Source organism: Columba livia, chromosome 5 (genome assembly GCF_036013475.1).
Source record: "Columba livia isolate bColLiv1 breed racing homer chromosome 5, bColLiv1.pat.W.v2, whole genome shotgun sequence".
NCBI lineage: Eukaryota > Metazoa > Chordata > Aves > Columbiformes > Columbidae > Columba > Columba livia.
The window spans coordinates 26,557,970-26,574,523 of NC_088606.1; the positions used below are offsets into that span (position 1 = coordinate 26,557,970).

The 16,554-nt window shown below is 36.6% G+C and overlaps 1 protein-coding gene across 6 annotated transcripts in view; it reads right to left on the reverse strand.

Annotated features, from left to right (window-relative positions):
* Nucleotides 1–1,887: 1,887 nt before the first annotated feature.
* Nucleotides 1,888–16,554, reverse strand: part of TTC6 (tetratricopeptide repeat domain 6) — a 66,458-nt gene continuing 51,791 nt past the window's right edge. For 3 of the 6 annotated variants that reach the window (XM_065064005.1, XM_065064003.1, XM_065064004.1), the window contains 7 exons: nt 15,617–15,736; nt 13,278–13,351; nt 11,179–11,389; nt 8,004–8,156; nt 7,632–7,802; nt 5,090–5,315; nt 1,888–3,925 (listed from right to left, as the gene is read on the reverse strand). In XM_065064005.1, coding sequence (XP_064920077.1) covers nt 3,789–3,925; nt 5,090–5,315; nt 7,632–7,802; nt 8,004–8,156; nt 11,179–11,389; nt 13,278–13,351; nt 15,617–15,736 — 1,092 coding nt within the window. In that variant the 3' untranslated portion in view covers nt 1,888–3,788. The remainder of the gene's footprint in view (nt 3,926–5,089; nt 5,316–7,631; nt 7,803–8,003; nt 8,157–11,178; nt 11,390–13,277; nt 13,352–15,616; nt 15,737–16,554) is intronic. The other 3 variants (XM_065064006.1, XM_065064007.1, XM_065064009.1) reach the window with 3 other exon arrangements.

Genomic DNA, 16,554 nt, shown 5'->3' on the forward strand with positions numbered 1-16,554 from the left:
ATGAATCTAACACAGTCCCTACCAACAGGGAAGTTCAAATGCTACTGTTCAGCCTACAAATCAAAATTGCAATTTATTAGTGGAACAGTGGTTCTTAAAGTCACTCATGAGTCTATCAATCTACTAAAAAAATACATGAAAGAAGTGCCATTATACAAAATATTGCCACCTACTTTTAAAAAACTTTAGAAAATATAAAATTTCCTTTAGGTCAGAAAGGAAGTTTCAAAGAAAGATTTGAAGAAAAAATGAGCTGATAATCTATTTTTCAAAGAAAGCAGTAAGTTTTGCTCATGCAACTCTAAATTTTCATGTTCTATTGTGCAAATAAGTTCTCCATCCACTTCACATTTTCTTTGACAAGCAACTAACATGGTCTCTGAATTGTGAATGAGAATGAAGTTAAATGACGAAACTGGAAATACAGTGGGACAGCACCCATTTCATAAGCATTGTGTAACAGATTAAAAACTATAAAAATCCAAGTTCATGCAGCCACTTAATAAAAACTCAGGTTTTAAGCATTAAAAAAATAGAACTACACCATCCAGAATAAAAAAATGCAAACAGAAGAGAGATTATGCTAGTCCATATTATTTAAGTCAAGTCACAATATCAATAGTGAGCCAGAACTGATTGCATTTGGTTTCAGTTTTTAAATACGAAGATAAAAATCTTTTAAGTGTCCATTTCTGTTTGATGTTCAAGAGAGGTTAAGCTAAAGAAAATTACAGTGAATATCACAAGGAAAAGACTGAAGGGAAAGGTCTGACCACTTTTTCTTCTGATTTAAGTTTGATGATGATGAGGGTACATGATGAGGGTACCACTAGCTCTCAACCCATCAGCAGGTAATTCATAAGGAGGTCAAAGAAAGGAAAAGGCCATAGAAGCATGCATAATTTAGCAATTTCATCAATAATCAATTTTTCAGATAATAAAAAGAACACTGAAAGATACATGTGGAGGAGAAAGGAATCCAAAGAACCACCAACACCATCTTGCAAGCAAACTTTGACTTTGTATGCATACAGGAAACTATGTAAATAATCAACAGCCATAATAATCATGCATGGAAATACAGACATGTGTGTATTTATACTTTGTATATTATACTTGATCCACTTGTGTAGGTGATGATACTGCAAAAACAAATAAGGCAAATAAGAAAAAAGGATAAGAGGGAAAAATCATTCCATCAACTTCAACTTGACAAGTGATTGGACAAGAAGAAATTACCTCAAGTTGCACCAGGACAGGTTTAGATTGGATATTAGGAAAAATGTCTTCACTGAAAGGGTTCTCAAACATTGGAACAGGAAGCAGTTGAGTCACCATCCCTGGGGGTAGCTGAGATGAGGTGGTTAGGAACATCGTTTAGTGTTGGACATGGCAGTGCCAGATACTTCTTGGACTTGATGATCTTAAAGGTCTTTTCCAACCAAAACAACTCTGTGATTCTACGAAACTTTGCTTTAGTAGCATAATAATCAATGTTTAAGGCATAAAAGCAAAACCTCCGAAGAGTAAAACTCTTTACAAAAACTCATAGCCACAATGGTCTAATCAGACTTAACATAGCTACTCTGAGTCTTGAATTCTGTAATAGTCACAAAGAATTTCTCCCTTTTGTGTGTTGCAGTCTGCCAGAATCTTTTTTTATTGTAGTTATGAAGTGTGGTAAAACTAATACTCCTAATAGCTACTACTAGCAATTCATATTTCAAATTACTGGAGAACAGAAAAGCAGACATTGCTTTTTGATCATCTCATGGTCACATATTTTAATTTAATTTCAAGAAAAACTGTCATTCCAAAGAGATTTCTAGTAAGTAAAACTATAATGTATAATAGGAGAAAGACATTAATATGCAACATCCTACAAGGTCTAGAAATATTTTAATTTATTGTTTATATCTATAAACATTCACTTTTAAACATCAGAGACACAAACCATTAATAAACAAAAATTAAATACAGAATTTTTTTGAACTTGTTCTAGCTTTTATATGCTAACTGTGATGCACCAATTCTGGTCAACCTCATCATCACAGACCTTGCAAGTGCGAAGTCTGGTTGTACTAGATATTACAGAACAAGATAAGGGCATAGTCAAGGAGAGTAGAGATGGAGTCAAATGCTTTACTGAGTTAATTGCCTTTAGCTGTGATACTCTGGGTTTCCTTTCCACTGTACCTTTTTTCAGCCCAAATATCGTAAGTGTGACAAGCATAGGAATTCTTACAATGTAATGCGATAATACAAAAGCAAAAACTTAAATACCAGAAAAAAGCTAAAATTCAAGTCACTGTCTATCACATTGGTTAAACATACACTGCACAGGTATGCAACAACCGATATTTTACAGAAATAGCATATATCAATGTGTTAAGTACTCAGAGAAAATAAAATGCAGTTCTTTGGGACAAAGCAATAAAAACATTTTTACTTTCATCTCAATAGCACACAAATGAAACAAAACAAAACAAACATTTAACTCTAGGAGTGCCAATAAAGGTCAGTTGTGAAGTTAAATGGACCAATGTAATTCTTTAACACTAATTTTATATAAATTAGATTATTTAATTTTGATTCTATTCTGGATTGTTCTCTACTACCTAGGGATTATTCCATATACAGAACATTTGGTAATTACAGGCACACATCAATGTGTGTTAGGTCTATTGTTTTGTGAAGGCCCCTCTCATCTTTTCCTTTTCTCTTTTTTCAAGAGGAAAATTGATAGCCATTTACATCCAAGGTAAACTGAAATTACACACGCAATTCTCATAACACCGGTATACTGCATTGAAGTGCCACTTGTGCCTTTAGAAATCTTCTCACTGTCTCAAACCACAGGACTGCTTGCACGCTGAGTAAGACCTTAAGATTCCTTCTATTTCTCTTTTCTGAGACAAAGACATCTGTTTTGCTTCATCCTTTTGCTATCTTCACCATACTTTGCCACACTTGGGGTTTAATTTAGTACATTGGTAGGGCCTGACAATTTTTAAATGTTAGTCGCACAGATTCACATTTTAGTCTCCATGTTTAGGTGAGAGCCCGTTCTTAAACCCAATTCTTATAGCTCAGAACACAAAAGTATGATCTATTATTTATGCATTTTTACCTGCATCTTCAAGCTGGCACAGTGTAATCTATTTTAGTGGAAGTAAGTAACCTCAACTTTTTACTCACAAACTGAATCATGCCCTTCTGAAATTTCAGTTCTCAGAGTAGTTCTCATACACTGCAACAGATGGACCTGGCACAATGGTTGTGAGTAGCAGGGAATAGGAAATCTTATTAAGAGGTATATAGAAGAAAGATCAGGAAGAAAGTGAGACCTAGTTAGCACTCATAAGCATTTGGTAGCCGCCTTGGAATTTCTAGTTCCCAGATGGCCCACATGACATACAATTAGCATCACTGTAAGCATTTATATTCGGCAGGAAGGGAGAGTGTAGTCTCTTTTATCCTTCCATAACCATTATGGTTCGGGTCTTTTGCCTCTTCTCTGTCCTTCATTTTGCATACAACACAGTCTCTTGACACTAACAAAAAAAATAATCTACAACTCAAATTAAATGTAGCGTTCTGTTCTTAAATAACTTTGGCTAGTTTTGCACAACCAAGTTAAGTATATTATTTAGGCAAATAAAATGTGTGTAGAATATACGACAATGAAGATAAGTTATACATTTTTCTTGCATGTTGGGCTTCTTTATTAATTAGAGGTCTGAGAAATCTGTAAATAGAACATAAGTTGTATGAGAACTGTTTTCTTTTCACATGGAATAAATCTGATCTTGAATGCTGACTGCTTGATTGTAGTCTTCTACAGCCTCTTTATTGAAACCCAATTTACCACGAATATCAGCTCTAAATTTATACATCAAGGCATCATTAGGCTGAATTGACAATGCTGTAAAAATAAGAAATAGAATGTTAGGGCTTTGAGGTTTTTTTCTTTAACACTATCACATTATTATGAAGGGAAGCATGGCAGGAAAACTTGTCAGTCCAGATCCCTCTGCAGAGCCTTTCTACCCTCAAGCAGATCAACACTCCCACCCAACTTGGTATCCCCAGCAAACTTACTAAGGGTGCACTCGATCCCCTTGTCCAGACCATTGACAAAGAGATTAAACAGAACTGGCCCCAATACTGAGCCCTGGGGAACACAACTCATGATCACCTGCCCAACTGGATTTAACTGCATTCACCACAACTCTTTGGGCCCGGCCAGCCAGTCACTTTTTTACCCAGTGAATAGTATGCCCATCCAAACTGTGAGCAGACAGTTTCTCCATGAGAACACTGTGAGAAACGGTGTCAAAGGCTTTACTGAAGTCTAAGTAGACAACATCCACATTATAAAATTAATACAAACTAAACATAGCTTTGGTTACTACAAGAAGTTTGCCTATATCCAGAGCTGCTGAATCTCATGTTACTAGCAATGACAGAAGTAGCAATGTAGTAATATAGCTCAGCTGTTTTGAAACTGAAGAAAATACTTGTTTTTTTTCACTAAGATCAGGATGAAAGTTTGATTCATCTCTATGATCCATGTCTATTCCCAATAGAAAAGCCTATGGAAACCAAATACTCTTTCAAAATTGGTTCTACAAAGAGCACAATCTTTAAATTTCATGTTTATATATAAAGTAAGCTACCTGAATGCTGTTTTCTAGGCACCTAAATACCTCAACACATACACACACACAAAAAAAACCTCAAAAATGTTTCAGACTTGGTAAGTATAGTATTTTTTCACGACCTCTTGCCACAATTTCATTTAGAATGGGGTCTGTTCAGCTGCTAATGACGTTAATGACATTATATGAGACAGTTTATATTCTAATTTGCATGTTCTTTCAATTTTGAGAATCCATTATCAAAAAAAGCTCATGATGAATTAAATTCTTCTTTTTAATCACATCACAATATCTGATGAAATTAGGTATAAATTATGTTAGCAAAAATACACACATACTTTCTGGTTTATGAAATAAAGCCAAGTAATTTGTTATCATAATTGTTAGTATGTTACCATATATAATCATCACAGGTAAATAAAGATTACCTGTAGAAATGTCTTTCTCAGCTAGTTCATATTGTTTTAATCCATTATAGAAATTGGCCCTGTTAAAATACACTGCTGCAGAGAATGGGCAGAGACAAATTGCCTTCTCAAAGTCTTCTTTTGCTTCTTCAGTATTGTTTAGTAATGTATTTGTAACAGCACGATTCATAATAGCAGACTCGTTTCTTGGTTCAAGTTGTAATACCTTGGAATAATAGCAATAGGCCTACAAAACACATGAATTTGAGACAAAGTACCCTGTTAAAATCTGAGGAAATGGCTTATGTACAACTTGTAAATTCCACTTTGTTTCTTTAAGCTGTTAGTATTCTTAAGTCTCTACTTGCTTTGTTTCATGTTCTTTGTGTATAGAAGAGAGATACAGCACCTGCATGTTTATCCACAAATAAGTCAATTGCTACCCAGACTTTTGAAAAAAGAACAGCTGTTTATGCTGAATTGTAATTATAGCACAGAAGAAATTAGCTACACACTAACGTCAATTTGAATTAACATTGAATTAACAACACCCATTCTTGATCATCTTTCTTCAGAGTCGGACAATCTCTGTGAGACAGAGTAAGGAGTCACAGAAGTACAATTAAGAGGAAGAACAGCCTATACAAGACCAGTCATGGAAGAATGATACTAGATGCATAATAAAAGAGGTTACACGATCACAGGAGAAGCCATATCAGGGCACTGACCTTTAACTCCTACAGAATTTCTGATCCAAGTCTAACGAATGCTCAAAAGCAACACAGAATCTAATTGAGTGCACTGTGGACTCCCTTCAGGGTAGAGGGGTCTTACAGAGAGATCTCTGTAGACTAGAGAGCTGGACAATCACCAGCTGTATGAAATTTAACAAGAACAAGTGCTGAATTCTCCACCTGAGACAGGGTAATCCTGGTTATACACAGAAATTGGGAGACAAGAGGCTCGAGAACCTCCCCACAGAAAGAGATCTGGGGGTTTGGGTTGATGGCAAGTTGAACACAACTGTGCCTTGGCAGCCAAAAGGGCCAGCTGTGTCCTGGGGTGCATCAAGCACAGCATCGCCAGCTGGTCAAGGGAGGTGATTGTCCCACTCTACACTGCACTGATGTGGCCCCAACTAAAGTACTGTGTGCAGTTTTGGGTGCCTCACTGTAAGAAGGACATAAAACTATTAGAGTATGTCTAGAGAGGGACAATGAAGATGGTGAAAGGCCTCAAGGACAAGACTTACAAGAAATGGCTAATGTCACTTGGCTTGTTCAGCTTGGAGAAGAGAAGGCTGAGGCATGACCTTATCGCAATCCCCAACTTCCACAAGGGGCACAGTGGAGGAGGAGGTGCTGATCTCCTGTCTACGGTGACCAGCGATAGGACACAAGGAAATTGAATGAAACTGCATCAGAGGAAGTTCAGATTTGACATTGGGAAAAGGTTCTTCACTGAGGAGGGGTTCAGTCACTCAAACAGGCTCCCCACAGAAGTGATCATGGCACCAACCCTGTCAGAGTTCAAGGAGGCTCTGGGCAACATTCTTAGTCATATGGCTAGGTTTTAGGTAGTCCTGCAAGGAGCAGGGAGTTGGGTCCCTTCCAACTTGAGATATTCTACAATTCTATACAAGAACATAAAATTGTTTTCTTACCTGATCTATTTCTTGTGCTGTATGAAGTACAAACTATCTAGGTTTAAAATCATATGCCAAGCAAATACTACACATGACTACCTCAGTAAGTGAACTGCAAACTGAAGTGTTTACAGATGCAGCTCTAGGAAAGGATTAATTCAAGTAGATTAAATGTGCTGAAGCATCCATGTTGGCTCTGGGTTTCTGCAGCTGCTGGACCACAAAGCTCCAATTAAATAAAAGCCTGAGCCTGTGTCCAGGAAGTGTGACTGGAAGGCCAAAGGAAAAATCATTGCAGGGGCCTCCTCACAGAGAGAAAAATCAATGGTCCTTGCCTTCAAGCAGATTTCAAATTCACAAGAGGAATTTCAGTATCCAGCTCTTCTGTATTTGAAGATGCCAACTGTGTTCAAGTAGAATGAGGTGATCTAAAACTCTGAAGTTACTGTGGTAACAGGAGGAAGATGTGAGACTTCTTGATTGAAGTTCATCAGCAGGAGATTCTTTTCACTCTCTTTGTCATGGTGCTTATAGTGAATCTGGGCAAGTTATTTAATGTATGGGAGGTAGACTTCAGGGGAAGTTACTGAACATCCGTGGGATTTTGGTACATCATTTATTACAAATTTTTGTGATGTGTATCCTAGCTATCACAAATCTTAGTTCATTCATAACAATGATAAAATACATAGTAGTAGGGCAATTACTTATTATCACTTCATGTCCTGGTAGAGGACCACAAAATTCAATGTAAGAAATCTCTATGTTAAGTGTGCTTATTATTAATTCATCTCCTGGTAGAGGACCATGAAATTCAATGTAAGAAATCTTTATGTTAATTGTATTTAAAGATATGAACAGTATTTATTCAAGGGAAAAAAGTTCTGAAGGCAATATAAATATAGACTGTAGACCTACCTGTGAAAACTGTCGATTCTGGAAATAGATATTTGCTGCATTAAAATAGGCTAATGCATAGTTGGGGTCAACAGAAATCGCTTGTTGATAGTCCTTCATGGCACAGGTTAGATGTCCCATTAAATGATTGATGAAACCCCGATTTGTTAGCAGTGGAGCAGTGGTAGCAAGCTGAAAGGAAATAGAAGATGCATCCTTACTTGGGAAAAACTCGCACTTCTCCAGTAACTTATTCTATTTTTCAAAGATACATTTACTTAAAAAGAAAAAAATGCACCTTCTAATGCAAATTGGCAACTATTCATGTACAGCATTGGCTGGCTTCATAGCAATAGGATGATTTTAGTAAAGTCACTTTAAGCTAACATCTACCTTTAATGCAGCATTTGTATCTAGAAATGCAGCAAAAGTTTCACCCATTTGAAGACAGACTGAAGCTCGTCCATCATATGCAGCAAGGCATTTTGGATCCATGCAAATGGCAACTGTAAATTGGTTCCAAGCTCTCTGAAACTTTCTAAGGACCTAAAATTAATTGCAATGCAGATATAATAAGAAATATAAGAAATGCCAAACATACTCATGGCATACTAATTTAAAAAATTACAGCAGACAATGAAAGCATGGTTATATTTACAAATGCAGTTAACTGAATTACAGAAAAAAATAATCAAAATATCTTGTTAATTATGCAATACTCATTGCTTTGCAACTAGTTAACATATGTGTGACAACAGTTTTTACTGCAAGTATTACTTCTTCAATATCACAGAATCACAGAATGGTTGAGTTTGGAAGGGATCTCTGGAGATCATCTAGGCCAGCTCTGTGCTTGAGGCAGGGTCAGCTAGAGCAGGTTGCCCAGGACAGTGTACAGTTAAGCTTTTGAACATCTCCAGGGACAGAGACTCCACAAACCCTGGGCACAATGTGTTCCAGTGTTCATCTTTACAATACAAAAATTTTTAAAAATCTGATGTTTAAATGGAATTTACTATATTTTGGTCTCTGCCCATTGTTTCCTGTCCTGTCACTGGACACCATTAGGAAGAGCCTGGATCCATTTTTTCTGTACTCCTCCATCAGATGTTTATAGCCATTTATAAGATCCCCCCTTAAGCCTTCATGTCTCTCTCTCCCTCCTCCTTGTATGACATTTGCTTCAAGCTCTTAACCATCTTAGCGGCCCTGCACTGGATGTGCACCTGTGTATTCATGTCTCTTTTGTACTGAAGAGCCCAGAACTGGGCAGAGCACTCCAGATGTGGCTTCGCCAATACCCAATATAGGAGAAGGATCATCTCTCTTGACTTTCTGGCAACGTTGCTTCTAATATAGCTCAGGGTGCCTTTGGTCTTCTTTCTGCAAGGGCACATCACTGACTAATCTTCAGCTTGTTGTTTGTCCGGAGCCCCAACTCCTTTTCTGTAAAGCCGCTTTTGAGTCAGTTAGCCCACAGCCTCTACTGGTGCATGAGGTTATTCCTCCCTAGAGTTAGAACTTCTCTCTTCCCTTTATTGTACTTCATGAGGTTCCTGCCCACCATTTCTCCAGGCTGCCCAGCCTGTCATCCCTCCAAAGGCAGCATCCCTCTAAAGGTAGCACAACCACTCCTCCCAATTCTGTATCATTTGCAAACTTGCTGAAGGTGCACTCTACCCACATCATCCAGGTCATTAATGAACATTAATGAACAGGATTGGACATATTACTGACCCCTGGGGGCACTTCACTAGTGACTGGCTTCCAGCTGGACTTTATGGTACTAATAATGAACCCTGGAGCCTCACGGTTCAATCAGTTTTCAGTTCACCTCACTGTCCATTTGCCTAGCCCATACTTTACTAGGTTTTCTATGAAGACTTCCTATGAAAGACTACTGAAAGCTTTGTTAAAGTCAAGATAAACAACATTTATGGCACCCCTCTCATCTATCAAGCTAGTCACAGAAGGCTATCAGGATGGTTAAGCATGATTTCTCCTTCATAAATTCATCTGGCTATTCCAAATTATCTTCTTGTCCTTCATATGTTTAAAAATAGTTTCCAGGATTATTTGCTTCACTGAAGTGAGGTTGACCTGCTTGTAGTTCCCCAGATCCTACTTGCCATTTTTTGAAGATAGGAGTGATGTTTACTTTCTTCCAGTCTTCAGGAACCTCTGCCAACTGCCATGACCTTTCAAAGATAATTGAGGGTGGCCTTGCAATGATGTTGGCTAGCTCCTCAACACCCATGAATGTATCCCACTAGGTCCCATAGCCTTGTGTATGTCCATTTTGTTTAATTGTTCTCTAACCTAATCCTCCTCCACCAAGGGTAAGTCCTCCTTGCTCTGGACTTTCCCACTGGTCACAGGGACTTGGGATTCCTGAAAGCCAGTCTTAACAGTAAAGACCAAGCTGAAGAAGGCATTGAGTACCTCAGCCTTCTGCATGTCCTTTGTCACCAACTCTGGCATACACTACATCATGAAGGACTCAGCACAGTCGAGAAAGTGCTTAGTTCTGGGCAAGCAGGTCACTTGGGTCCACAGGCAAAATGTAAACATTTTACCTAATATATAGATGAACTGATCAAAGGTGGAGTGCTAATTGGATAAAAATACTTCTCCATATGTGTTTATGTTTGAGTTCCCAAAAGTATGAGGCTAAACACAAGGCATCTTGTGAGATTCAGAAATTATGCACCTGCCATTATGTGAACTTTCTGGGTTTCCTACTGCACCTAAGATATCTCATTCCTACTTACTCACTGATGTTACTCACTCTGGGTTTTTCTCTTGCACAGTACTTTCCAAAGTGCTGTGAAAGCATTAGTTAGAATTTAAGTGTATTGGCAAAGCTGTAAAAGGAAATTTGCATGACACCTATGCAAGACCACCTGAAAAAGGCTACTGACATTAGTCCATCATTTACATTGACAAAAAATAATTCGCAACAAGATTCATGACAATTTAAGACGTTTCAGACAATAGGATATAATAAAGCACAGTAACTAAATGACAAATTAGACACACACAAAATTTTTCAAGTCATAATACATTCCTTTGCTAAGGTAGAAATTCATTTTCTATGTAGTTAAGTAGTTTTCAGAGATCATTGTATATAAGGCCTTTACCAAGGGATTCTAGCAGATTTGCTAATGGTGTAGTGTGGATAATTAGGACTGCAAGATTTTGTTTTACACAGTTTTGTCAACACTTTAGCTGTTTTTTCCTTCAATAAACAGCTCATACACACAATACATGCCAGTTCTTAATAATAGCTTATCAGAGAACCATCTATGCAAATCAAATGAGTGTAAGGCTACTTGATATTCCATTATTCAAGAGCAGAACTCAAACAAGATTGGGCACAAATGTGAAAAGAATATAACGGTTCATCCATTTACTTAAAAAGAAAGAAGATGCTATAAGACTCATCTTAAGTATATGGATTATTTTATGTTTATTACTTTTTTTTTGTATTATTTAAATATATGCATATAAGATTGATGTTATTTTGTTTGATTAAACATAGCCTTGACAATTAATTTTGTTCTATTACCTGCAAGTTGTATGCTAAGCAAACTCTGGCTTTTATGCACTTTGGATTCAAGTGAATTGCTCTCAAGAAATCTTTTTGTGCTTGTTTACAACCATCCTCATCTCCATTTTCCATGTACGAATTTCCTCGTCCAATGTAGGCATCCACAGAAACAGGATCTAGTTTGAGAGCCTGGTCAAATGATCTTACAGCGTCTTCAAACTCATGTATTCTAGAAAAAAGAGAGATTAATGTTGCTGTTTAAAAATTCTATAAATAAAAATTCTCAATTTATGAGTGATCAGCAAATACTACCCCATAAAGCCCATTTAAAGTAGTTCAATTCTAACTGAATTAAAGTTTGCTTTCTGTATGTGTTCCCTAATGGTTATAATGGTGAATGCAGTCAGCGTAGCACCTTGCAGACTTCAGTTTGAATTCCTTGGCCTGCAAAAGTAAACAGCAAAACTCTCATTAACTTTTGATGGGCCAAGATTTCACCTTTTCAACAGGAATACTCAATAGAGAGACTTTATCCAAGTTATTCGTGCTGTCCAAATGTCATGACCAAACATGGATTTGGTAGTCTATTCAGGTGTAGAAGTTTCAGCCACAAACAATTTACCTCTAATACAAGCTTTCTGTCTGATTTTTCTCATACCATTTCTTGAATTCATCCAAACTGTGCTAAACTTGCAGGGTAAAAAGAGATTATGTTCAGGGTTCTAAGCATAGATAGTTCTAGTCTAAGAGTAAGACAAATGTGGAACTCCATCCTTAGATAAAACTTGATGCATCTGAGGTATGCTAAGTAGGAATAAAAAGGATTAAATACCAAAAAGGTTAATGAATGCTAGTAAGTACCTTTACACGTAAAGCAAAAACTTTAGTGTGTCAAAGTACAAAATCGTTTTACCAAGATGATACTGAAAGATAAGACGTTGTTTGAATATAAGCTACCTGTGTGTCTCTTCCTGAAGTACGGCCTGATGTCTTTACCAAAAGATGAGAGATTAAATATAATTAGCTAACAAATAACTTTAAGGGTTTTAAACCAAATGCACTTATTGCAAAAACAAATTAAGGCTTCATTCCAGTCCTGTTGATAGGCAGTCATGAAGTTAGAGACTACAGGATGGATCCCAAATGCATCATAAAACAGGTTATACAGTTGAGTTATAGAGTTTCTAGTCACTCCTTCTGACCGTTAAATACAGATGTGGACATCAAAATCACATGCTTAGTTCTTGGAAGCAGGATTTCAGCATTCTTGTGTGAGTTCTGCATCATCCAGACACTGTGAAAGATGAAGCCAGTTATGCCCTAACTACAGCATACTAACACAACAAGTTTTGATGCTACAATCCTGAATGTGTCCATCTCCACAGTGCCTCAGCAGCAGCAAGGTTAAGCAGTGATAGATGGCAGAGTAACTGTAGGATAAAATAGATTAGGCTACACTAATAGGCAGATATTATAAAAAGGAAATTTTAATAGCTAGTGTTCTTTTTATCAAATAGGAGCTATCAACTCCAAGTGCCACTATGATAAGTAGGCTAAGGTACTAATGTACATCTTATTTCTTACAGTTTTAAGTGATTAACAGATTTAATTTAGTCTCTCTAAATAAGTCTCATCTTGATGAAGCTACACTTCAGAATTTCAAAATAAAAAATTCAGTCAAGGAAGATCATTGACACTTTAGCTTTTCTCTAAAGGACAAAGTGCATGTTTAAACAGAAATTGCATCCTAACTAATTCTGAGCAAACCAACAGAACTCTATAGCTACTTCATATTCCACCGGAGGGTGTAGAATACTATCTTTGTGTATCTCAGAATTCTTCATTCTTCAGTCCTTCTCTTGGTTCTGTTTTATCATCCTAGTATTTCCTCCTGATGCTGTCATGAACATATAGTTGCAATAGTTCCTTGACACCAGAAGATTTTAATATTAGTTGTTGAACTTGAAAAGTATTGAATTTTCTTTTTTTCATTCCTTTTTACCATCTTACCCTCACCCAGTCCTCAATATATTCAATATGAAAAGGTGAACATGAATATAAAGCTCAGGAATTATTTCATTTTTCTACTCTGCATCAAACAAAAATACATATCTTACCTATAGTAGCAGATTCCAAGAGCTTGAAAGATCTGGCTGTCATCTGGACTAAGCAATGTTGCTCCTTTAAAGTCCTGAAAAGACATTAAACCATGCAAATTGATATTGTTTCATTTCACCTAAATTGTGGTTTTAGCTAAACAATTTTCTACTTCTGTATAAAAAGGGAGATGACTTTTGACAAAGGCATTATACTTTCAGAAGTACTGGAGACGTATTTAACTGTTTTCATACTTCTTGTTCCAGACCTTGATAGAATAAAATCTCCAGTTATGTGGTATCATGGTATTTTTAATATGTATTTTTTCTGGAGGCAACATTTCCAAAGAGAAAACCTTCCAGAACAGTATTTTTTGTTTGTATTTAATAGAAATACTGTACCTCAGCTGCTATCATTAAATACATGTATATTAAAAACGTATTTTGCTATATGCAATTTCAGTAGAATTCTTCCAGTAATAAAATTATCTAAATATTTTCTGCTTTTACTTTGACAAACCTAGTAAACCAAGCTCATACATGCATTGGGAGACCCTGTACAATATTCCAGTGAAAAACATCAATGGGTTTTTTTACTTTTGCTAACATTCAGAACACTTTTCAAAATGCTTGTGGTTCAATGTATGTCATTCCATTGTAAAAACTGTATAGGTGCATTTTAAATCAAATTTCAGTTATGATGTAAGGAAGCACTTTAGACTTCTCCATGGGAAAGCAATCAGTATGTATTAGGAGTGGTTTAGCTGATGCATCTACTGAACTACAACTTAGAAAGCATTTTTTTTAAAAAACTACTGAGACACACTGTTCCCATCCAGCAAAGCCTTCAAAGAATAACCAGTAAAGCTAATGGAATTCTTCACGCACACAATTTGGAGTATGCACTCTGCTCTGTGTATGGAGCAGAGCAAAAACAGGATCAGAATTCCAAGGACCAGGTTTGGTTTATTTGAATCAAAGATGCTATCCTCATAAGTAACTGCACAGGTCACAGAACCAACAGAAAAAGACACCTCTATATAGCAATTCAGAACTTACATAGCCTGAATTGTAACTTTTCCTTTTTCTTCCAGTGTAACTAATTCAGGAATACACTCGCTTCTAGTATGTATCTGTGCTTAAGTAATTATATCCTAACTCAACTAGCACTATACATGTATAGCGATATACTCCTTGCAATAAAATATGAGAACTGATACACAAGAAGGTCTCAAGCATTTGTTTTTTTAAATTAGCTGTTATATTTTTGTGTCTCTTGTTCAATTACTGTTTTGTAAATTTGTCTTCACTACAATCCATTCAAAGAACTTTTTGCTGATCTGCTTGTTCCCCTCCAGTCTCTTTCTGCTGGCTTTACATCTCCATTTGTACCACCTCAGCCTCTTTTCTGAGCTATTCTGATTAACTTCATCTTGAAGCATAAGTGACCAATAACACAGTATTTCTAATTGATTTATTTCTATGCAAGGTCTACAAACAGTAAAGAGCATTTGCTGTGCACTTTCAAGAACACATTTCTGGGTCACTGGAATGGGATTCATATTCATTCTTCATTTTTTATTTGCAAATAAGAAATATTGCTCAATTTTTACAATGCTTATGCTGGAATTATTGCTATCACATAAAGAAGATAACACATTTTAAAGTTACTAGTCCACAATGGAAGCAATGAATGTCCTAGTTATACTGAAAATAAATACCCTTGCTTTTAAGGCAAAAAAACATAAAACTTTTAGAAAACTTAAAACCTATTTAAAATTTTAAAAGAAAAACCCATGCTTGTTAAAGAGTAATGTTTAACACCGTTAGGTTTCAAGCCTGTATTGCTACACCAGATGGAGAACAAGAGTCATCTGCACTGTGAGTCAGTGTCAGAAGCACATGCCATTTTCTTCCACTTAAGAAAATTATCTTTAGGTCTGACCCTTCCTGCCCTTTCAACAGAAATGGTTATTTACACACACACATGCACAGAGAAACAGAACAAGCCCACTCAATCAGAACCTCCATTTACTTAGGCTTCTACAATGAAATAGTACTCATATGGACTGTGCATAAACTACTTCAAGGTTGAAAAAGAAGGAAAAATCAGGTTCTTGCTTGTTAAATTCTGTGCAACTCCCATGTTTAACTCTAACAGCATAAACTTGTGAAACAAGTAAGACTGCTTTTTATTTGCATCTTCACTGCCAGACTGGTATTACATGTTGAGCAAATGAGAACTGGGTACAAACTATTTCAGAAGAATATAAAAACAGTTAAGCTGGTCTTTATGCCGGCAATGGCTTAAATTTAACAGAAAACTCTAAATTTCCTTTACTCGAAGAAGGATTTTGTACCTCACATGCATTAGCATAATCACCAAGTTCCATGTAGAGTACTCCACGATTAATTAACACTTTAAAAGCTATTTCCTCACTCAGTTCAAGCAGAAGAATAATTCCATAATCTTTCAAAGCCTACAAAAACATAAAATGTTATTTTAAACCATAATTTACTCAGAGGGATACAATGATACTTCAAAATTTAAGGCATGCTTTCAATTTCCTATAAATCATGTGCATACACACAGACTTCAGTGTGGTTATTCCAATGTCTTCCTGTTTCCAGATTGAATTTAACTGAATTTGGAGCCTTCTATAATTACATAGATAACCATTCTTAGACTAGAGAAGCAAAGATGGTGAAAATATATTAAACAGACAAAGTTGGTGAAGGGTTTGGAGGGGAAGCCGTATGAGGAGTGGCTAAAGTCACTTGGTTTGTTCAGCCTGGAGAAAAGGAGACTGAGGGGAGATCTCATTGCAGCTACAGCTTCCTAACGATGGGAGGAGGAGGGGCAGGTGCCGAACTCTTCTCTCTAGTGATCAACGACAGAACCCGAGAGAATGGCAGGAAGATGTGCCAGGGGAGGTTTAGGTTAGACAATAGGAAAAGTTTCTTCACCCAGAGGGTGGTTGAGCACTGGAACAGGCTTCTCAGGGAGGTGTCACAGCCTCAAGCCTGACCATGTTCAAGAAGAGAATAAACACCTGCAGACTCATGGTGTGAACTGTAGAGTTGTCATATGCAGGGACAGGAGTTCGACTCAATGATCCTTGTGAGTCTCTTCCAAATCAAGACATTCTATGATTCATACTATAATTAAAACTTATTTTGTCATCATATAAATTGCAGAATTATAAATAAATCTTCATTACTTCTGCTAAATTTTTAGTCAAAATTCTTATTTTAAAAAAAAGGTATTCTAGACTAATTAGCCATGAATTAATGTCAA